The sequence below is a fragment of the Ooceraea biroi genome, chromosome 1 (assembly GCF_003672135.1).
Source record: "Ooceraea biroi isolate clonal line C1 chromosome 1, Obir_v5.4, whole genome shotgun sequence".
NCBI lineage: Eukaryota > Metazoa > Arthropoda > Insecta > Hymenoptera > Formicidae > Ooceraea > Ooceraea biroi.
In genome coordinates this window covers 24481991-24506281 of record NC_039506.1, presented here as the reverse complement: position 1 = coordinate 24506281, position 24291 = coordinate 24481991, and the positions used below count along the sequence as shown (strand labels likewise).

The window sequence follows — 24291 nt, the reverse complement described above, 5'->3', positions numbered from 1 at the left end:
AACAGCATTAAAAATATTTTTCAATATAATAAAATTTTTAATTATTATTTAAATATGTTGAAATAATTTTAATTGGTCTGCTTTTAGATTGTATCGTGCCTAAGCTTCAACACCGACGATCGGTCGTCAGTGGTTCTCCATGTTATCCATGTATGCTGACTCGGAACTCACTTGTGCCAGTCGGTACTCAACGATATTCATCGATGGAACCGTATTCGCACTCTTATCCGTGAAGTAGAGGAAGCTAGTCCGCAAGAACTCGGAAAGATAGCTCGTGATGCCTCATTTAGTGAACGAATATGATTTATACACTGATGATTCCAATAATGATGGCCAGCATCATCAACACATCTTCGTTTTTAAATATTTAATAATAATAATAATAATTCTATAATAATTTTTAATAATAATATTATTATTGAATTTATCCTGCATAATTCTGCGGCTTTACACGCTTAAATTATCTTACGTTTAAAATATGATTGCAATGCATTTAATAATAATGATAATAATAATGATAAATAATAATGATTATTAAGAACTTCTGATAGAAAATAATAAAACTATATAAAAATATAAAATTAAAAACTAGAGAAACTGTCTTGTTGTGCATCAGGCGGCACAATGTAATATTTTTATAATTAACTGCAATTGAGTGTTCTTCAATTTTAATAATTAATTACAAAGAGAAGAAATGTAGTAATCATATTTCCAAGTTTCACATAAATATTAATTCAAACACATATGAATGAAGTAAACATGAATTGCAGTTTCATCTTTCCGCTATTGAATTCTCGAAGATTTGAAATCACATGAATCACATTCAATTTAGTAACCTAAAATATAACGTAAAAATGTAACGTTCAAGCATATTAGAGCATCCAGCTATTTCCGACAGTTACACAATCATAAGGATACCGCTGAATCATGCTACAACACAAGAGAAAGCACAAGCAACGCAAGCAGGAGGCGATCGATCCGTTAAAACAAGAAGAAACAGCGCGGAAAGTCGCGGCGGTGGAAGCAAAGAGACAGAAAGTCATAAACGACGTGGAACTTTCTTTAAAGCGAAGGCGATTTGACAGAATAGCGATAGAAAACGCACGTTCCGAAACGGAAGCGAACATTTGGCAGAAAGAGATTAGGGATGCCGGAAAAGTGCGTGGGGAAAAAGTGATGTCGCAGGTTACAGCGCAATCATTCTGTAATACTAGTCGCATTACATAATTATAAAATTATAAAAATTATAAACGAAAAGAAATACATTGTGTAACATCCTACTTTAGATATTAGTAGCAATATTCATTAAAATTTTTAAAACCGTCAAATTCAATCATAAAAATAATTTGCAAGATACAACTACTAGAATGACATTATCCGATCTGAAAGTCGCTACGGAAATATAATATTATAATTAATTATTTTCAGTTGTCAGCATTAATAAATTTGAGAAAATCTTTAACGAACACAGATCCGCCGAGATCTCGGCGCTATTATCGAAGCGGGCATAAAATGCGTTCAACCGTCAGCGATTCTACCCAAAAAGATTAAATACGACGGCCGTGCCACCCTAACAATTAAGGATGTCAAGTACAGGATAAATAACAACGTGCACATCATCGGCTGGGGCAAGGAGGCAGTCATGACGAGCACGACGTTCGAAAGGATGCTCGGCAAACAGGTGAAACGGGGATTTATGGTGGTCCCTCGCAGATCGATCTCCTTGATGTGGAGCTACCCGGCAGCATTTCCCAAATTGGATAGCCGTATAACTTTCATCGAGGCCGGCACGGATGGACAGCCGGACGAGAAGACGGTCGAGATTACGCGGAAAATCGCGAATTACTGCAAGCGGCTGAAAAAATGTGATCTGCTGATTGTCATGCTGTCGCGAGACGTGGACGATCTCCTGTGCTGCCCGCGGGATACAATCACGCTGAAGAATAAATTGAGAGTTCTCAATAGGTTAAAAGCTACTAATGCGACTCCCGAGGAAATCAATATCGTGAGGAATAAACTCTCCGCGATAAGAGGTAAGTGGTTTAGTCGGGTGCGAGAAAATTTTATTAATCGCCGATGAACCTTTCGACGCGCGTATTCCGCTCCTCGCGCTCCTCCGGAAGTCTATTAAATCGGCAAATATAAATATAAAATATGAGGAGCGATTTAATCGTGTGATCAAGTAATCGAGTTTTCTAATCCAGTTTTGTGATATATCGCAATTTTTATTTAATTACATGAAAACATAAAGATAGAAACATTATGTTACACAAACGTTTTCTTTCCTCCAATGTGTGCGGACAAATAATGTATCGGGAAAAATATCTCCCCGTTTTCGAAGAAAAATACAAATGATTGCGTACACAAGCCCCTTCGGGAAAACAACCTTTTCAAACAGTAACAAATTATGCGGAAGGAATACAATGAAAGGAAAATTTCAGGCGGTGATCTGGCGCGTCAGGCTTATCCAGCCAAAGTCGTCACCCTCGTCATGTCCGACGTGTCAGCAGAACCGTCGGAACAATTGGGAGGCGGTCCGTGCGTTTACGACCCAAAGAATCGAAGGGCCCTGGCCATTCTGGCCAAGTACGAACTCGTCGACAAAGTATCGCAGAGCGTTCGCGAGCTGTTAGGGGAATTCAACCCCCGGATCAGCGCGGCGGATGGCCGATTGGACGAGCGGAAGAGGTACAAATTCGTGCAGCAATGCGTGCTCGCGTGCAACGACGACGCTCTGGAGGGCATGGCGACACAGGTCCTCAAACTGGGACTGTCCCCTATAAGACTAAACCCCACCGGTGCCGGTACCGTCGATGAGTTCGCGCAGGAGTACGCAAAGATCGCGTCGCTGATGATCCTGGCGGCCGAGGGCAAGATCACCAAGCTGGAGATGTACGAGCAGATGAAGGAGAGTCCGGTGTGCCCGTTGACTGACCGGCAGGTGTGGGAGATGTTCCCCACGGGGGACAAGTGGGGCCTGGGGTTGTGCCTCGTGCTGGGCGGTCGACCGACCGTTCGTCTCGGCGTGCGTCCCGGCAAGGGTGGGCCCAATCAAGAGCTGGCGCTTCGCTTCGCCTTATATTGGTACACGCGTACCCGGCAATATCCAATTTTGCGAGGGTACACCGTCTGGTTCGCCGGCGGTAGCTCTCGCGGAAAGGACGGTAATACTGGCGCAGCTGGCGCATTCGGATACAGGAGCCTTGCCACCGATGTTCACCCGGAATACGAAAAAGCGTGCAACGTGCACCGAGCGGCTCTCCTAGAGTGGCGGCGCCTCATCGAGGGTAAACACGGCGAATCAGAGATCGCGGTGAGGAACGAAGAGCTGGCGGTGCGACAGTGCGCGCTTTATTTTTTATCGCGCGCGTGCACAGCCGGAATAAAATCGCTGAAGCGAGTGCGGGGGAGAGTGAAGGTGCGAGATATCCGAAGTTCACGCTGGAAAGCCAGCAATGTTCCGCGAAAAACTCCGCCGGGAAAAGCGGAGCATGGAATTCTCGTGCGCAAATGAGGCTTTGGCAGGCACTTGCTTCGCGAGGAACTTCGCGAGGAACTTCGCAAGACACTTCGCAGGACGCTCTGCGAAGCGTGCATAGCCCGGAACTTTCGACTTGTATTAGCACGAAGCGTCTCGCTCCGATCAGCAGCGTAGTGATTCGTGCAAATTTCCTTTTGCAGGAAGCTGGCCGAGCGGTGAGAGACACGGAGGAAATGAGGGAGAGATACGCGACCGTTTTGCCGGAGCGGATTTTGCAAGAGAACAACGCCAATCTGTTCTTCTCGTGTGTCAACAAGGGCGACGAGCTGCTGCAGTTAAAGGGTGCGGATTATTACGCGTTGGCGGACATCGGGGATCTGCATGTTATACGAATCGCACGCTACCAGTGCAACTGCAGCGGCGCCTGTCACGTGGACGAAGATGGGATACGCGCCGATAGAGACTGACCTGTCAATCGCACGTTATCGGCGATGGTAGTGCCGCGTATTGCAATATTGTTGTCGGCTCGGAGCACCGAAGAGCCGTTGATTATTTACGATCCTGTTGTACGCTGGATTTTGTGATGGATTTTACTGCGCTCGCTCTCTGAATCCGCACGTGCGCTCGCGCAAGTCGATTTCTTCTTGGTTTAACACACGCATATCTCATTTTCCCATTCAGCGCATTAAACATTCATGGTACATTCGAAAACAGATTTGCATTAATGAGACACGTTTAGTTAAATGCGGTAGACACGCAGCCACACATACATGCATTGCGATAAATATCGGAGCACGTTTGACGCGAGCGTTTGATCGTGCCCGACGCGGAAACCTCGCCACGCTCGAGATTTTCCGCGTGCGCATCTCGGCGAATTTTCCCAAATCTTGATGCCTCTTTCTGATTCGCGTATGAATATTTCATCGCCGACACAATAATGAATTGCACGTTCTCGAGGTAGATTCAGCTCCGCGCGCGATGTATGTATGTATCTCCATTTGAAAAATCTAAAATTCCTGCGGCAATATATACGTCACGTTAGGATTTTTATGCAACGCAAGAAAGCTTTCACGCTCAAAATAGAACGCGTCAAATGTTGATTTATCCAGGAACACTCGCTGCAAAATAAATCGCAAACTGAATTTTTCGCGACTGGATGACGCGAATCCAAGTTCGCTGAACATAATTTTATGCTGACGTACACCTTATCTCCTCACACACAACTGTCCGCGCTGTTGATAACTTCATGATTCCCGTGGCCTCTCGGGCATCGGGATATCGCGTGTTATTCATTATACAACTGTGCCACTTCAATATTTCTTTCAAAGTGTCGTTCGATAATAAACAAGCTTCCAAGAATATCACGCAATTTGAAGCGCGAAAGTCGCGATGCAATGCAAAATTACGATCGAAAATACGGACGTGGTGATCGTTGAATTCGTTTCGCAAATCAAGATCCGTCGTCGTCGGAGATGATCTCTATTGAACGATCGGCTCGCCGGCAGGCGAGAACGGACGAAACGAAAGTCCCAGGAAGCTCATTTCGCCCTTCCTTGACATAATAGAGATCTTCTAGCTCGGCGTGTCCCCTGGGCTCGGTACCAATCCCGCTCAACAAAGCCCCGGGAATGGACTCACCTACCCTCGGCGACATATCCGCGCGTTAGAACGCGTCAGTGCGTTCTTTCTTACCGTTTCGCCGCGATCGAACCCCCAAAACACCCCTCGAGGGTATCACTTGCAAGAATTGCACGCGCCAACTTCTGTATTTAATATCGCGCAGTCTAATTCGATCGAGCTTGTCGGTAAGCTGGCGATGTCATGGCGGATGATTGTAATAACCGGATAGAAGCTGTAAAAGAAACTGTGTGCGGACTCATAAGAGGAGAGAACGCAACGTGCTTCCAACGCAAGTACATAATATGTACGTAGAAAAGAGGCGTAACTGTAAAAGATTACGTACGACGAGGCAAGAGTCAAGTGTGGAATACGCTAACATTTTTACGGCCTTATCTTTATCGCTGACCCCGCGTATTTACGATTGTGCAGGGTATCATATAAATTTACTTCGCATCAAGATCCCTCATAGTAGTCCATAGAATTTCCATCGCGCGATACACTCATATCACTCAGGATGAAGCATCTTGCGTTACTCTGCATTTTCATGCTATTCGTGCATTACTCAGTGCAGGTTCCTAAATACGGTACGTAACTTTACTGTGGAACTCTTGACACACTTTTGAGAAAGTATTCTGTGAATGAGTGAATTGTATAGTGAATTTCTGAACATGATTTTTAAATTCAATTTTAAATTCTTTCAAAAAATAAATTCTTAAATTCATGTTTCTTTTGTGTACGAATTCGTGAATATTATTTCAGAAAACTGCCTCAGTGAGGTGCTTCCCGCAGGAGATCGGGAAAGATGCATAAAAGTGACATGCACGGGCAATAAGTATAACATAGAGGAGTAAGTTGGATAATTTATATAAGGAATTTTATTTTATTCTATATATATTAATTACATTTATTAAAATATTTAGTTGTTGATGCTAGATTAATATTGTTACCTGTTTTAGATGCAGCTGCAATGTAAGAACGAAGAGCTTACATCTTGGAGAACGTCATTCTGAATATCCCACTTGCTGTCCGCGATGTAGAAACTGATTTGATGTAAACGCTCAGCGAAAGTCTAACCAGGTTCTGATGCGACCAATACATAGATATATTAAATAATATATTAAATAATATAATATATATAATATATATAATATATTTAATATATCTATGGACCAATACCAAAACAATACAAGATTATCTTTGGTTTTTATTTTTTTTATTCAAAATACGCTTTTTCTGAGTCAGTACAACGCTGGAAGCAATTGAAAAACTTTTCGAGACAATCACTGCACTTCGTTTTCGGAACTTCCAAAAATCGCAGTCGAAGACCTTGAGATGTTTTGAATTTTGTCGCAACGTTTTCCTGTCATCGCCAACTTGAGTTTTGGGAGTAGCCAGAAATCACATAGAACCAAATCAGACAGAGAAGTCAAAATAAACTCCGAATACGGGGAATGTTTAAGTACTTTGATGTCTTTTCTGGAAATCACGTACTTGGATTGTGCATTTGCATTATCGTGCAGAAGCCAAGATTCTTGCTCTTGTTATTCAGAAGTCGAAGAATCCTGTTCCACCAAGGATTCAAAACGTCCAAATAATACTTACCGTTCACCATTTAACTTTCCGGTATGAATTCCTTATGAACTATTCCTTTCGAATTGAAGAAAACGATGAACAATGTCTTGATTCAGCTCTTTTGCATGTGCACTTTCCTCTGCCGTTTTGTGAATGGTTCATATTGAAAATATCATATTTTGTTACCAGTTACGACATTTTTCATGCAATCCAGATCAATCTTTGTCGCTGCTAGCGTGTCTTTGCAGTGTGAGTCAAAAAGATTCTGACGTCTTTTTGATCCTCCAGCGTGTACGAAGCATGTTTTTCGACGAGCATCAATAAGATACTGTTATATTTAAAGTCAGAACTAATGACACAGCATGTCAGCGCCTTGAAATTTTGAATGGCCGTAGCTAAAATGTCAAGCTTCCTAACGCAACTCATTAAGAGATAGTGCTGGAGAAAAAAAGATTCAAAAAATTAGTCGCACTAGGGCCTGGACAAACCGTGTATAACGTAAATTCTTCCAAACGTAACTTTATAAATATTATGTATATGTATATGTTATGTTATTAATTACTTTGTGAATAATACTTTGTAAATATACTTTGTGAATAATTATGTATAAATTATAAATAAATGCACACTGGTTCAATTTTCTTTTTAATAATATAGCTCCGAAATATTAATGACATAATTACCATACAATAATGAAATTATATTTCTTAATTAATTCATCATTACTTCATTTTAACCAAGTGTTCGTCACAGCATTAGTTATTGACATAATTAATATTAATAATTTAACGTTGACGATATAAATGATAACATGTCATTAAAATTTTCCTATGTAAAAATCAATTTAATGTTGATGATATAAAAGATAGCATGTCGTTAAAATTCTCCTATGCAAAAATCAATTTAAATTAATTAAATTAATTATAAAATTTATCAGTAAAAACAAACACTGATAGCAGTAATACATTCCATATCTGCGTATGGTACGTACTTGAAAGATGATATATTTAATAGATAAACCAGTTTTAATTAGAAGGGTCACACTAAAATAGAATCAACATTACTTACGTAATATAAACTTAGATACGAACGCTGACCTAACGCTGGCTAACTAATGCTGATGCTACTAATGCTGATGCCACGTGCAAACACTCATTATCTCGTAAATTCACAGATATTCGTATATAAATACAGGATCGCCACAAATATTGCGCAAATGTGATTCGGCAGTCTCCGTAAAGATTTTCTCATGAGATTTAATCTTTTCGCGGTGATTAAAATAACAATAGTTGTGCGCAACATCGATTGCTCCACTGCGAGTATTTTTGTGTTTTATATATTTGTACCCGTTTTATTTATTCAAAAGAATACGGCAAGATGAAACTCTTCGCAATATTGTGCATATTTCTCTTGGTCGTGGTCGACCTCAGCATGCAAATTCCGCAATACGGTACGTATTCCATGTTTCCTATTTAATCATAGGATTATAAATTGCACGTGATGTTTATTGACGGTTTTTAATTGCGTTTCTATCTATCCAGTAAATTGTCCCGAAGAATTTCCTCGAGCTTCGATGGAGTGTGCATGTTGTAAAGTCACATGCTCCTCAGATGGGGATGCGCTGCGTATGGATGCGGTGGCGTAAGTTGCATTGATTTGACAATCTGCGAAGTTAATCATTCCAAGAATCAGATGATGATTTCTCATAAATTTTAGATGTGGCGAATTTCATTGTCCAGAAGAAAAACTACTGAAATATGAGGGTGGAGACAACACATTGGTGTTTCCAGACTGTTGCAGAGTTCCTGTTTGCGCCGACTAATTACACAGATATCATGTTGTAGTACAAATAATAGGGAATCATGTTTGAATATACGTACGTACATATATTATAAAATGTGCAACATATTCTTCTCTAATTTCAATTTATTAATTTTTTTTAACCTAATGCGAATTAATGCCTGTAAACAGCTTTCTTTCGTGGAAATAGAGGGCCTAGATTAGCATTCATGAACCTACCATTCACGATACCCTCAAATTTATTCGTAAATGGACTTGGATGCATTATACATGCAAGTAAGAACGGATGTAATAGACATAAGCTTAAACTCTCATGTTTTTCAAACTTTCTGATAAATCTACACAGTGTTTTTCTACATTGAGGATTTTGACAATAAATCTGTTTATGAAATAATATATCAAAATGTGTCATGGATTAAACTGCAACGACGATACAAAATCAAAGCGCTGAGATTTTTCTTAACGTGAACTTAGATAACATATTCTGACCTAACGCTGGCCAACTAATGCTGATGCTACTAATGCTAATGCTGACCATGTGCAAACACTCGTTATCTCGTAAATTCACTGATATTTGTATATAAATACAGGATTGCCACAAATATTGCGCACATGTGATTCGACAGTCTCCATAAAGCTCAGATTTTCTTGCTAGATTTAATCTTTTCGCGGTAATTAAAATAATAAGAGTTGCGCGCAACATCGAGGATTGCTCCACTGCAAGTATTTTTGTGTTTTATATACTTGTACCCGTTTTATTTATTCAACGTAATCCGGCAAGATGAAACTCTTCGCAATGTTGTGCATATTCCTTTTGGCCGCGGTCGACCTTAGCATGCAACTTCCGCAAAAGAGTACGTATTCACTCATTCTATGTTTCCTATGTAATCATCAGAGGATTATAAATTGCACGTAATGTTTATTGCCGTTTTTTAATTACGTTTCTATTTATCCAGTAAATTGTACCGAAGGATTTCCTCAATCTTTGACGGATTGTGAATGTTGTAAAGTCACATGCTCCTCCAATGAGGATATGCCGCGTATACACGTGGTGGAGTAAGTTGCATTGATTCGGCAATCTGCGAAGTTGATCATTACAAGAATTGGATAATGATTTCTCATAAATTTTAGCTGTTCCATAAGTTTTTGCCCAGCAGGAAAACTGCTGAGATATGACGGTGGAGACAACACATTGATGTTTCCAGAATGTTGCAAAGTTCCTGTTTGCGCCAGCTAATTACACAGATATCATGTTGTACAAGTAGTAGCACAAGTAGTAGGGAATCACGTTTGAATATACGTACGTACATATATTATAAAATGTGTAATAAAATGTGTAATACATTCTTCTCTAATTTCGATTTATTAATTATTTAACCTAATGCGAATTAATGCCTGTAATCAGCTTTCTTTCGTCGACATAGTGGGCCTAGATTAGCATTCATGAGCCCACCATTCATGATACCCTCAAATTTATTCGTAAATAGACTTGGACGCATTATACATGCAAGTAAGAACGGATGTAATAGACATAAGCTTAAACTCTCATGTTTTTTAGACTTTTTAATAAGTCTACTCAGTTTTTTTCTACATTGAGGATTTTGACAATAAATCTGTTTATGATATAATATATTATCTCCACAATGTCTCGGATTAAACTGTTGCGGGAACAACGACGGTAAAATCAAAGCGCCGAGATTTGCGCAAGAACATTATACTCTTTACACATCGGAGATTTGTCGGAATGCAGAACTTTATGAAGAATGGTCCTCTGGAGCATAACGGCCGGTGAAATCTTGATTAAGCATGAAGCGGAGTATATTTCACGTAGTATAGAGGCAAGCAACCGAGAGGAGCCATCGCTGTACATTTGCATGTCTCTGCAGAGAAACCATAGCTAAATATGCACCGCTCGTTACTTAACCAACCACCAAGCAGCGTCGGCGAAGCTCTGCCGCTGTTGCAGCTACGGCACCGCGAAATTCTGCCGTGCTTACACGCACTACACGTCGTTCCCCGTGATTTCGTGCTGAAGTGTCTTAATTCAAGACGGTTTGATTATTTACGACTTGACATTTATCGCTTAGGATATTCTTACTGGATTTCATCTCGTCACGCTCGTCGCCCCCGGTTTTCATTTCCCGTAACGAAAATCGATCTGCGAATGTCAAGCGGATGATCGGTGTAGAAAAAAAAAAGACATAATATGTGAGAGACGCGAGGAGAGTCATTTCAATCGAGTGCGTTTAACCGCTCCGAAATGAACGCATGAAAATTGTTAATGCGAGACCGAGGCTTTTTATCGCACTTTGTAACGACCTAATAAGCTCGATGTCGACGTTGCATTATATAACTGAAGTCCCGCCTGGAAAAAAATGCTCGCGCGCACGCGCTCGTCCGCGCTTAAATCTACAATGCAAATCGAATGGCAGATAAAAATGCGCTCGCGGGCCAGGTTTGAAGAGACGACATATGCTATATATAGGTACGTTTTTTCGCACGAGAGATCCCCTCCCGACTAAAATACATGAAATATAAGAGGAACGGCAAATTTCCATATAAATCTCGGCATTGTTCTTTCGCGCCGGAAGAACTGACAGACTGTGGAATAAACGTTAGCAATGATATATTGCCCTAAAACAGATTAAACTAGTTGGTCTGATACCGGGGCTTATGATGCTACCTAAAGGATATGCGACGCGAGATTTTTCTTCATTAAAGTTGCGGTACCGGCGTGCTAAGCAAACGTTTAAGCGACGTGTAATATATTCAACTAAAATAAAATAAATCTCTCCATCTCTCGCTCTCGCGAACGTTTTAAAGAACGTTATTTCTCCGTTGCGCTTTTCACACAAGATTCTCAAAGAGTCTCTTTTACAAGTTTTATTTCGAAATGTATCTCATTTTTGGCGACCACCGTATCTTCTCGACAGTCAATAAAAGCGATTTATCATGCTGTTGCAGGAAACGTACCGTAGTTTTTGCGTGGAAACCGGCCCGGTAATCTTAATCGATCAAGCATCAACTGAAATTACCAACCGTAATTGAATTATGTTTATGATCTGTAATGAACATGGAGCACGGCTCGCATGGACAGGCTCTGGCCCCATTGGTTGACTGATTATGAAATAATTGGGTTGGCAGACGGCAGCAATTCTGGTCGATGCGAATTGCGCGGCGGTACATGCTGCGTTCGTTCACCGAGTGCTCTAGCGAAGAGTTCCGTGCGTGCGTTTACGCGCGCGCGCAGAATTAAAGCGAAAAATGGAACCGCCGCTAAAACTCTCCGTAAAATCCGTCCTACGCACGTGAAGCTGGTTGCACCTATGAATAGACAGAGTCAATGCGTATCGATGACTCGTTGTAGCATAGCAATGCGAGTAATAACTCCCACGTGAGCGCTTCTGCGAGGTTCCAGGACGGGAAAGCCGGCGAGAGACATGTAAATTGTGCGGACAGGAAGTGTCTTGTGCACCAGCGCGGATACCGCGCTAGGTGGATCTAATTGCAAGTCGCATTTCATCCACCGGCTAGAAAAATCTCCGGAGACATCGCCGCGACAAAGCTGCGCACTCCTGCCCGTCGCAAGTGTTCCTCCGCAACGGGAACGCCGCAGCGAGACGGCTTGAGAAATGATGTAAGAGATTATCAACTCTGAATTAATGCCGGCGAGGAACGCACCGTGTTGCAGCGAGGAAATCTCCAGGTTAAAAGAAAAAAAGAAGAGCGTATCATTAATTCACGCGGCGCGCTGGGAATCGTGCGAGCGGCCGTGCATAAAGAGGAGCGAGGGAAGAGAAAGAGAGAGAGAAAGAGTGCACGGAATCATTTACGAATCGCAACGGTAACGCAATCTACGCCTCGCTGCGCGAGATAAGTCCGAAATAAGCGATGTGCTGTTTTTGAGGTGGAGTTTTTTTTTAAATTGTTGCATAATTCTGACACTCAAAAGTGTATACATACATTTTACATTATATAATCGTATAACATTAAAATATCGTAAAGCAAGTAGATGTAAGATAGTGTATTACACAATGATAAACTGCAGCTACAGATTATCAAGATCGGAAACGTGTGCCATGTAAAATTTTATTTTGCTCTGGCTGACGATCAGAGATTCACGCGTCTCCGCCTTCCGCGCCAATCCAATCGTCATCGGTTTCTGCTCCCGAATTTCTATTGACAACCGACACGGCCGACCAGGTTCCGAGTTAAGCAGAATGGAATTGTACGAACCTAGGTCAGCGATTCCGAATGCTCCAGATTGCTCGAAACTCTTGAGGAAACAAACCGTGGGCCCCCACATTCCTGTCCCTCACGCTCACGTTCATCCCCGTAGAAATATTCGATTACATTCTGATTACATGTCGACGCTCGCCCGTTCGCGCATCAGAATTCGATAAATTGATGATTCGTTCTATTCATTACTGTCGTCAGTTGCGAAGTGCAAGCGAAACTGTCGACTAAATCGTTGCATTAAGGATTTTGTTGTACATGATCCTTTTTTTAATAATCTACAATCAACAACACGCCAAAAGAATTGCATCGAAGGAGAGTTATGTTCTTCCCTAATAATTAATTATATGTTCCTGCAGTCTGTATTTATGTGGCATTTGTGCGGGTTTATCGTATAACTTGCGCGTTGCAATTCTTCACGGTCGTTTATAAAGGAAGACGGATCTTCGGTTTATACAAAAGGTACGGATCAGCTTTGTTCCCTGGAGATTCTTGTATCTATATTCCATTTTATTTTATGTACATGAATTTAACATCGTCCCCATATAGGTACTCCCTTTTGCTCCTCCTCTCTCTCTCTTGCTCTCTCTTTCTTTCTTTTTCTGTCTTTCTCTCCACTGAATTATGTACCGAATTCAGACTTATGTTGACACATTTTCCTTGCTGTATCCCGTTGTGTCTCCGGTGGCGCTTGATTTCCTCTGGGTCAAGATATTTAGGAATTTCTCGAGAATCGCGTTATACCCCTTGTCGACTTATACATCGGAGTTCAGAGCATGCTTTCGTTTAACAAATGCACCCTTGCGCATGAAAGCGACTTGACTCGATATGGAACAACCGAACGCTTTCTTTACACGAGTATATTTGAATACGAAAATATGACTTCCCGAGCGGAGACATGCACGACGGTGGATCAGGTTCGCCGGTGACCCGGGATCGCTCTCGATTCGGACTGGGATTTTCGCGCGTTTCACGATGAAAAGTAACGCCTTTTTATTTCCCGGCCAAGTCCGAAATGCCTCCGAATCCCGAAATGTTTAATCATCGAACGGTCCCGTCAGTTACATACGGCGCGCAGCGCAGGCCACGGCAAATATCCCGGTAGCCCATTGCACGCTGCGCGCTATTCAATATTGACACAGCGTAGTAAAACAATGGAAATATGTTGCCGCGGCCGCAGTGTCGAGGAGGAGCGTAAATATCGAGTAAATTAGCATTAATCTGTTGGCGTTCGCGTCGTCGCTGTTCAATCGGCGGCCGACCGTTATCGGTCCGAAAATCACGGAGCTGCCCAGTATGTTGCTGAGTATCGCAGTTGTAGTCTCGTGTTTGTCGTTCGTTCGAAAGCTCTCTAACAGGTATGCTCCAACGCTCACGCGCACCAGTCATTTTTTGGAGCCGATCCTGCGAATCCGAAATAGAATGAGCCGATCGCACGACCGCTTTTGGCCGCGCGCGAGCGCATGGGAGAAGCGGAGCGATAAGAGGGATCTCGTTCTCTCTCTCTCTCTCTCTCTCTTACTCCGGATCTCTGTCGCTCGACGAACCGGTAACGCAAATATTTCAACATATGCATACGGATTTAAATTTGATGAGAGAAATGCGGAAACATATGATCTCTCAGCCTAGTATTTATCTCTCTCCCACGTTTTACTTGTCTAGCCATATTTATGACACATTTAACGATTAACAGCGGCTGTAATCCTCGCCGGCCGCTCTATCGTGTGAGGTAGTTTTACTAGCGTCGCTTTATTGAAATATCGCAATATTGAAAATAGCATTTCTAAATAGAAATACTTTCGAATTAGTTTCTATATTCGTGTGGAAATAGACAAGCGCAAAATCGAAAACTTGTTGAATTCGTCAAATGTCAAACGTTAAAATAGAACGTATTTCCGGCTGAGCAAGTTTTGCTGAGTATGACAGAGAGAAAAAGAGAGAAAGAAAGAGAAAAAGAAAGAGAGCACTAAATTTTAAATGAAAAAATTACAACGTATTGGCTAATCAAAATTAACACAATGATTAAAATAGCTTTAATTACGAAAGTATACGTAGAATGTCTCTAAGTACATAACTTCTTTAAGCTCATGTTAAATAACGCAGAAAGGGGACATGAAAGCATTCCATCCACGATTAAGGGCTCATAAAATAATCGCAGCTGCAGTGAAACCGGTGGCCTAAAGGGGCGCGTTTCGCGCTTGGCGAACGTATAAGGTTCGCCAGCGTCGCGAGCGCGGCTCGGATGGGGCGGCCGAAAATTCGGATTCCGACGACGGAATCAAGACCCCCGGGAACGGGCCATGATTGACGTCTTATCCGAGAGTTGGAAAGGTGGATCCGCGTATAGACGACGCGCGGCAACGCGCGGCTGACATAAACCGTCAAACGTGACGGCAGGAGGGAACAGATTGGCCTCCGCGCGCGGTACGTGATCAGCGTGGGTAGAGTCCCTGATTTCTCCGTGAAGGCCGCGGAACGCGAAAGAGACATTTCTCTGGGTGAACTGGTGGAAGGGAGGAGAGAATAACGTTTAATGCACGTTCGGACGAAGGGGCGGCAACGGAGCGCAACGGGAGAAAGACGGAAAGATCACGGGAGAGATCGGACGTGACGCCACATTTCCATTCGCCGGAATTTATGGGCCAAGTTTCGCTCGCACGTGGCCTCGCTAATTACGCGAGAAGCGCGCCAGCCGAAGGGAGTGTAACGATCGCGAGCGACGACCAACCTAGACTGCAGCCTAAGTAGACGTTGGGGAAAAGGGCGCAGACAGGTCCGCAAAAAACTGAGGAAAATCTGCGGCAACGAGTCGATAGAATTTTTATCAAAAATGTAGAGCAAACACAAAGAGACCGAATATGGTATCTCCGACCGCGCACGCGAAATGGTTTAGCCCTTCACAAATTCCTCCGCAAATTGAATAAAAACGATAGAGGCTTAAATGGAAATCGTGGGATCGCTCAAACTTATTTCCACGTACTGCCGTTAATGTGCAATAGGAGTAAACGATTATCGTTCTTGCTCATTGGACGCTTCGTTAAGGAGCAACGACGTTAGCGGCGCGCACTTTCGTCCATTACGCTGTGCATTTCAGGCTGAACCGCGCATTACCCCGATTTCCAGTGGCTCCGACTGGGTATATCGTTAAGAGTTTTTGTTCGCGGGAACTTTAGCCCGAGTTCCCGCTAATTACCGTCTTGTTAATTACGCGAGGTCAAGAAGCGGGTTTATTACATCCTCCCGGGAAGGGGGAAAATAAGCGCGCGGCAAATCTTTCCGCGCGAAATGTAAGCAGAATCGCTTCGCTTCCATTATCGCACCGAACCGAACTGCGTGAAAGGAGGTGGTTCCCGCGTTCGATTAAAATCTTATAAACCGCCGGAATTGCGCGTACGTTTCGTACGGGCATTTCCTACAATACAGTCTCTCGTGCGCGAAACACCGCGTTCATACTTGCCACCTGCGAGCAACTCGCGTAAAGCTCGCTATAATAGAGTCACCGTGCCAGATTTTATTAAAGAATCGCCTGTATATCGGCGATCAACGCTATTTCGGCAGCGACGACGCATCGCGGTGTCATCGATGTCACAATTGCACTCTGGATTTAGATTGAACTGTATATTTGCACGTGAATTACGTAACGGACATTTAATAATTATTTAGTTTTATTTCAGAATATGTCGTCGCTCGCAATATAAATAACGTTTACCATAGGAACACAGTTACGATGGTGACTAAAGATATAAATTATGCATAAGACTTGACGAAATATATCGGACCACATTTATTCGTATACATAATTTATACTTTGTCGTCCTTTTAACACTGCTACGGCAAAATGCAAAACGTCAAGTTGTCATATAGGAAACATCAAGTTATCGGGTTTACATTTTGCAGGTTTCCTAAAACAGAGTCCTTCGGTAATTCGTGTCATGCGCCATGTTAAAATAACAAAAAAGAAGACTTTGCTAATGGACATGTATTATACATGTCTTGAATTAATATTATTGACATTAATTGACAGCGTATACTTTTATGCAGGACGTTAACCAATTAAATAAATGGATATCTATGTAACAGTCATCGTAAAGTGTACCAGATCTAAAAAAGCTTTTCAGAGAGAGAAAGAGTAACGTTCGAAACCGCAAGATAATATTAAATCGCGAGGTAATATAATAACATAACGTTGAACGTAAATTGGATAAAGCATCGCGGCACCAAGCAATTTGTAATGCACCGCCGAGAGCATTAATTAAGCACCAAGTGTATTAATTGCAGCATATTTATATATTTATAAGGCACGCGCATGGCATGATGATGAAATAACGTCAAACTCATCGTCGATGAAAATCGTCGAATCGAGGAAACGCTAAACGCAGATAAACATAGCACATACATAGGCATACTTATGCTTAATATTTGAAGTGACGTCCGCTAATTTATTCCGATCAATCATTCGCGTTACGTGATCTGTCGCCGACATTCATTCAGACTAATCGACGGGGAGAGGCGTTTTATTAACGTGATGTCCGTGATGTGGGCGAAGCTGTGCATTAAAAAATCGAATTTCAAAAGATTCGCCGAGGATCCGCGGACGGCCGGCCCTTATCTATCGATCAATCTGATTGACAATCGTTTCGCTCGAAGGGTGTACGAGAGGTTTTCGATTATCGGAGCTCAATACCGAGCCCGACCAAATTCTCGGCCCCCTGATTGACGCATCCGCGGTATCGGTGAAGCGTAAACGCGACCCCGCCGCGTACCATCCCGTAATGGAATCTCGCGAAAAGCTCTCGGGGAAATTCGTGGGGACGAGGAGGGCACATGGGGGATGAGCGGAGGCACCGCTTCTCGACCGGGTTCCTTTGGGATCTCGTTTAGCGAGCTGATATTGAAACGAGCAAATGGCCTTCTCCACGACAAAGACAAAGAGAAAGATGCACGTGACCACACACGTTCGTCCACAGTTGCGTGCGTGCGTACGTGCGTGCGTGAGTGCGGAGATTACCCCGCGGTTCTGTTTGTTCATGCGTATATTGGAGTGCAGAGGTATTCCCTCGGGATCAGGAAAAAGAGAAACGTAGAAACGAGGGAAGAAATCGCGGAAGTGAGAACAGCTACGCGGCAGACACGAGGCAAACGGAACTCGCCATCAGGGGACTACTTCCGCCATCTAAGAGCGTGCCAAAAGAGCCCTTTCCGCGTCTCGATTCGTACGAGTGCCGGCGAGTCGTCGCGAGATCGTGGTACCGCGAGTTCGTGCGATATCGCGCGTCGAATGGTGTTACCTCCGGGTGAATGTACGTACCCCAACGTGGCGCACCCGTCTGAATATTCCGTATGAATTGCACTCGCAAGCCCGGCGGGGCTGTCGCGCTCTCGCTACATCGCTGGCGCGGCGCGTATTGTACGATAATAAGTTGCAGTGGGAATTCGCGGCGCGCGGCTGAGAGAAAGGGCGTCCGCGCGGATACTTTATTCCGTTTCACGTCGAGGGTTTAACGCCACCACGGAGAGGCGATTCCCCGGGAGGTCGCGGCGCGTGAGAACGAGCCCCGATTGTCCTCCGGGCAACGAGGAGTAACTGACAGGCGGATGTCAAGCCGGTGAATATTTGATGCGCTCGCGCGTACGCACACACGGATATACTAGAAGAGAAAAAAAAGAATGGAAATTGCACGCGTGTATCCATGGCGGTACGAAAACGTGAGGAGAGGGATTTCGGGATTTCGGGGAGATCCCGGGTTTACACGCGATATGTAGATTATTTTTAATTGTTTTAATTGGGTAATTGAAAACGAGCTAAACCTGAATATTGCAGCGTATGTATCATCACGTTGAGCATCAGGTTTGATTTCGTGACTTCATAAAATTTGTAAATCGATCGATTTTGCAGATTTGCAAATGTCTGATGCATTTCAAAGTATTTTAAATGACAGATTTGTATCCTCGACAGCGATATTGTGTCTTCGAAATAAAAGAAAGTTGATGATGTTGGGGTTAATGGGACGAGAGTACGATTTCTCGGATATCACCCACGTATGATCGAAACTATCGAAAGAATTCGCGACTATATGTATGGAAAATATAGCGGTGGAAAAACACGATTGAAACTTTCGTCCATGCGGTCACGATCAAAATTCTCCAAACTCGTAATACGATCGCGAGTTTGCCGGGTCATTGCCGAGTTTATAGCGGGGCATTCTTGGATTCGAGCGGACGGAAGCCGGGGCCATCCGGACGCGACCATCCTCACTCTGTACGCTAACAGCTTGCAGTCTGAATAGGAAACTTTTACCCGTAGGAAATCCCGCGATCGACTTTCGGCGAGCACCTATTTTTTTCTTTTTCTCCTTTTTTTCTCCCCTCTTTTCGGAGCGATGCGGTGCGGCGACGGTGGCTCTGGATGGAATTGACGTGCTTCATAAAGTTTTTATGGGCTATCCGGGGGAAGTTGCTTCTCCTCGCATGCTGTTTACGTACGTGGCTTTTTACGAAAATTGTTTTGGCAAGAGACCCTCCCTCCGCACGTCTGAAATGTAAACGTCTGAAAATTTGTTTCCCGGCGTTGTCGTTCGTCAGTCAGGGCGACGGTTCGAGTTTATTTTCTGACTAGGTATTTCGAAACTGTGCACTATTAATCGTTTCGTAAACTGGTGCACCGGAGAGAAGATCGAGTTTATTGAAGAATAACTCTTGTTGATATTTTCTCACTTATTTCAGTATTAAAATTATAAGAATCATACATTTTACGCGAGACAGGAACTCAATAATATCAAACAAAAATATCGCTGTGATGAAATATGATGAAATATCGCCTGTGCGGTTTCAGGAATCACGCATTGCTGGACAATCTCGAATCGTATGTAATGTATGCTTGACGTTACGATTTCCAGTCTAATCCTACAGTTGCAATTTGATTTAGGAATAATCATGATTTATGCGCGTTTGTCTAATTATCGGACTAGAATACATGTCATCATATATATTATTGTTATTAAATCAATCGCTCGGCGTTACCATCATGCGCGTTAAAATAAATGCGCGACATATCTTTCGTCCGTGATTTACTCGGTGGTCCGTCTAAATTTCATTAATACAAGTACAGCTATAAACAGACTCTTTACGTATCGCAAAATAAGGGTACAATAAGGGTACAAGGGATGACAAATGATTTTTGTCATGTAGGGAAACTGAGCAGAAACAAATAGGATCGAAAGATGCATCGATGGCACTCGAACGAGCTCGTCTAAGTCACGATAATAAAGATGCGCTGGTGCAAGTCGTGACAATTCCAGGCGATAGCGAAATACCGTGGATACAGCTGATATACGGTACCTGTATATATGTACATATGTATGTACGCTTCTCGTTGTCGCTATATACATCGGTCGCATACTTCTTTACAGGAAGGAGGGCAATAGGGTTGCCGCAGAGTCGCCTTATCAGCGGTTTATGTGGTACGACGTGGCATGGACTACCTCGAGGCGATTTCTGTATGAACGGTCTTCGTATGAGCATATACGTGGCATCTACTATCGTACATAGACACGTTTGTAAACCCTCCCTCCCGCTTTCCGTTTAACTTCCGATGTATAAAGTACCGGTATCTCGTTGCATGAATCAACGGTCAACGATAAAGCGCAGATCGGCGTTTCTTCTCGGTTCAACAGTCGCGTCGACTGTACGACAAGGCATCGTTTATTTAATCTTGAAAATTTCAGGTTTCTCTAACTTTTTATATCGGTATCTAGGCATGTGTTCTCGGAAGAACCAAATAATGAAGAAACAAATAATTAAGGCGATAAATAATGCGATAATCGCAGCTCGCATGTTATTTATTAATGCAAGATTTATTAATATAATAATATAATATTATTGTAATACATGATATGCATATACACACAATATATATATATATATATATATATATATACACATATATTTATGCAATGTAAAGCAACAGTAAACAATAAATTATTAGCAAAATGGTATGTATATAATAAACATATTTGCACATCGTGCAAAAATCTGGTATTCTTGGTACAACATTGTCGCTCTTCCTTTCAGAAACATCGGCCGATTACTGCACAATCGCAATGCGAGAAGCGCGCGACGCAATCATCGGAGCGAACATCAATCGACGGCAAGCACTCCTGGTCCAGGCTCTTCGGTGGCAAATTACGCGCACGGGGCGCCGAGCACTTACCTGTGAATGGTTTACCTTCTCGTCCACTGTATCGCCGATACAAACGGATCTCCGTAATTTCCGAGTCACGGCGTCATAATGTCACCGCAGCTGCGCGTTCAATTTGTCCGCCGATGGCTGGCCAGTCGGCCAGTCGGATGCAGCATCGCCGACCCCCATCGCCGACTCCCATCGTCGCTACGTGCGCTATGGTTTAGCCCTGGCGTATTACCGTTTCCGATGTTTCGCGCCGCTGCTCTGTGTTATCATCTCCGACAACGTGGTATCTCTTAACGATCGAATCGAATCCCTCCTACTTGTCGCGTGTTGAATCACGGGACAAAGGGCTAAACATCGCGATAAATATCTTTTCTCTGATCGCTGGAGCAAAAGAGGACATCGGCTTGGGATCGACATGCTCGTCGCCAGGAACCCGTCGAACGGGCAGTATATTATTAACGGCTCGAATGGTTCCGCAACGATGGCACGTCCCCCGGGGGGACTTGGCGCTCGGATGAGAAAGCAATCGGAGCATCGGTGGCAGCCACCGTCCACCGGCGTCGCGACGCTCTTCCTCTTACATCGGGGGAAGTAGGCCGTAAATTTTGCGACCTTATTCAGGACGACGGCGGAGCGGTAGCGGCCGGTATGAGACACGGAATGATAGCAGCGGGACACGCGCGTTCTTTTCACGAGACACTGCCTTCCTGGCTTCTTCGTATCGTGGCACATTGGCGAGCATCGGAATATGCAGAAGAGAAGTGCGATGGGGCGATCGATTTTCCGGTATAACGATTTGTTCTTGATTTGTCATGATAACGCGATATGTTAAAGCTTCGGCTGCCCGCGGCAAAGGCAGTCCGGATTTTTTCCATAATCTGGCGAACGCATGCAATGATGCGAGAAATAATGATGAACGATTATGTAATAATACTTAACTTGAATACATTACAAACACGAGTCATAAACATCGAATGGTTCAGCGATGCAAGTTAAGAATAAAAGCAGGCAGGAATCAAATGTTTTAGAATTTTAATTTTCGCACATATTTATTTGTATATCTTAGCTTTCTGCAGAATCAAAAGTGTAAAATGACAACCACGACGGCTGCAGAGTCGACGTTAGACACCTCCGGATCTTCTTTATTTCTCGATATCAGCAAGGAGATCGAGCTATCGTATTGTATCGCCGAGTGCAGGTCTCGCGGCCGCGCACAGCTGATTCAATCCAATCGAAATTATTTTCACGTGGCGTAGCCGAATCGAAGCGCACAGTAGGATTTAATCGCACGAGTATCTTAATCGGTGCAGTCGGCAAGCAGACAAATAGTGGCTACAGGCTATTGGCTGGCGGGCTTGCGGCAAAGCTCCAATATAACTCAAGCCACCTGATAGTTTCATTACTACAGTAAATTTGCCGGTCGTGGTGAGCCCCTTATACGTTCCGCGTTGTCCATGTATGAGTGTGTGTTAAACGGTGAGAAAGGCGAGAAGCACGGGGCACGGAGAGGGATAGGAACAGGTGGAAAGAAATGTGGTAAGGGATAGATTTGCGCCGTTCGACGAGTCACAGTGGTGGTCCGGGTGAAGATGTATCAGGATCGGCCACGATCAGCGGAAAGTTTGGTCGGGAGAGCCATTCCATTTGTTCCTGGCGAGGGAAAACACAAACCGGCGACGCGAGTGTGCGCTGCGGCGAACGGCGCGACCATTAGATGAGAATCTCTCGACGCCTGCGAACCGATCGACGCTCCTCCGTCAATTCGAAGGATATACATCCGATAGAGAGATTTATTTCACTCCTCACAGCGCCAACTGAAGCGTCAGATAAATCATGGACCGATTGTCCCTCGATCGATCGACCAGCTCACTCGATGGCTATTATCAGAAATCGTAGAGCGCTATTTCCATGACGTGGTAAGTGAACTTTCAGAAGCTCAAGTCTACGATCGCGCGGCAGAATGGAACACCAGGTTTCGTCAGGCGTCTCGCTCACGAGCGTTTTCGAGAGGTCGGGAAAAACGCGTTCCCCGAGTCGCTCTCGCCACAAAAACGCGGAAAGTGTTAATTCACCGAGGAGCGAGCGCCCGTTTGATGCATCCTTTGAAGCGCTCTCGCGCAGGGACCATTCATTTCCCAATTTATCCCCGAGATCCCCGCGAACGCGCATCCTCTCCCTCTCCTTCTCTCCTCTTCTCTTACGCACTTCTCACGCCTGTGTGATGTAACCGTGATATATAGATATAATGCCTGCCGTCAGACAGTCCGTTTGATGTGGCTCGGCCCGCACACAGCCACGACTTCTCCGCCGGCACTCCACGCTGGAAAATGCTGAAAAACTTCGTCCGCTCGAAACTCGAGATAGCGCTTTACTTAGGGACGGGGAGGCCTCGCGAGAAAAGCGCAGACGCTTTTAGCGCGCCTACCACATCCGCACACGTCGATAGACCGCGCGCGGAAAGTTTATGAAAATACGAATGCCCGGGGTTTATTTTTATTAGGGCGCCCAGTCGACCCACCTGTCTTTCCCTCTTGCCATTCTCGTGCGGAGGAAACGCACGCGGGATCCCCTCGCGAGTCTTCCTCGCGGAAGCGAGCGTAAGGGCGCGCTTTTCCATCAGGGAAATATTCCACCTTTTGATGTTCGAAGGCACTCTTCGCCCTGATGGCGAACGACATTACGGGAATAGGGGTAATACGTCGCATTCCAACCCGCATTTCAACATCCCTGTTCACCACCTTCGACCCCGACGAAGTGCCGGAGTGCCTCGGCTCCCTTGCGCGCGGCTGTTGCGTCCCTCGAAAATGCGGGGGATGACTGTTGGCGTTCTCAAAACGAAACGCAAATTCTCATGATCTCGTTTGATTTTTCGTTTCATGCTTGCTGACTTATGTGACCGATCAAGTAACGAGCACGCAAAATTCACCACGACGCACAGTGGGGCAAATCGGGGAAAAACGGCCAAAAATCTATAAAATCCGTAAAACTGAACAGATTTCGATGAAATTTACGGGATATGTAAAGTTAAGGGTGTATATTTGAATTATGGATTTATGTGTAATGTGTCCATTCAGGGGCGTTTATTTCTTTTAGAGGGAGGGACTATACACGTAAATGTGAACTAAAAATTCTAAATTAAGCATGCCAATAATAAAAATAACTTATTAAAAGTATTATAAGTGGCGATCGTGGCACAGAGATGAGCACTACTCTGTGGAACTAAAGAGTTGTGAGTTCAAATCCAAACAAAAACTTGTCGGTTTTATACACTGAAATGTATACATAGCAGTGGGTGTATACAGGTGTAAACGATCACTACCTCTCGATGGAGAATGGTGACCTATCATATTGTACACACATACACACGTATGTTGTGTGGAAAAATGAATAACGT

At 43.7% G+C, this 24291-nt stretch overlaps 2 protein-coding genes across 2 annotated transcripts; both read left to right on the top strand.

Annotated features, from left to right (window-relative positions):
• Positions 1-650: 650 nt before the first annotated feature.
• On the top strand, positions 651-3948 carry LOC113562724 (glycerate kinase-like). Its single transcript, XM_026972950.1, has 4 exons — positions 651-1185; positions 1472-2033; positions 2442-3313; positions 3682-3948. The coding sequence occupies exons 1-4, from the start codon at positions 928-930 to the stop codon at positions 3946-3948; spliced, it is 1959 nt and encodes a 652-aa protein (XP_026828751.1). The 5' UTR covers positions 651-927.
• Positions 3949-5568: 1620 nt separating this feature from the next.
• LOC113562276 lies at positions 5569-7311 on the top strand. Its single transcript, XM_026971132.1, has 3 exons — positions 5569-5685; positions 5861-5948; positions 6058-7311. The coding sequence occupies exons 1-3, from the start codon at positions 5616-5618 to the stop codon at positions 6143-6145; spliced, it is 246 nt and encodes an 81-aa protein (XP_026826933.1). The 5' UTR covers positions 5569-5615; the 3' UTR covers positions 6146-7311.
• Positions 7312-24291: the final 16980 nt, after the last annotated feature.

Bases quoted from the DNA above. Each gene is read 5' to 3' on its own strand.
- LOC113562724 (XM_026972950.1), top strand. From the start codon at position 928: ATGCTACAACACAAGAGAAAGCACAAGCAACGCAAGCAGGAGGCGATC. The intron at 2,034-2,441 runs GTAAGTGGTTTA...GGAAAATTTCAG, and splicing joins TAAACTCTCCGCGATAAGAG to GCGGTGATCTGGCGCGTCAG. The intron at 3,314-3,681 runs GTGAGGAACGAA...TTCCTTTTGCAG, and splicing joins ACGGCGAATCAGAGATCGCG to GAAGCTGGCCGAGCGGTGAG.
- LOC113562276 (XM_026971132.1), top strand. From the start codon at position 5,616: ATGAAGCATCTTGCGTTACTCTGCATTTTCATGCTATTCGTGCATTAC. The intron at 5,686-5,860 runs GTACGTAACTTT...ATATTATTTCAG, and splicing joins AGTGCAGGTTCCTAAATACG to AAAACTGCCTCAGTGAGGTG. The intron at 5,949-6,057 runs GTAAGTTGGATA...TACCTGTTTTAG, and splicing joins AATAAGTATAACATAGAGGA to ATGCAGCTGCAATGTAAGAA.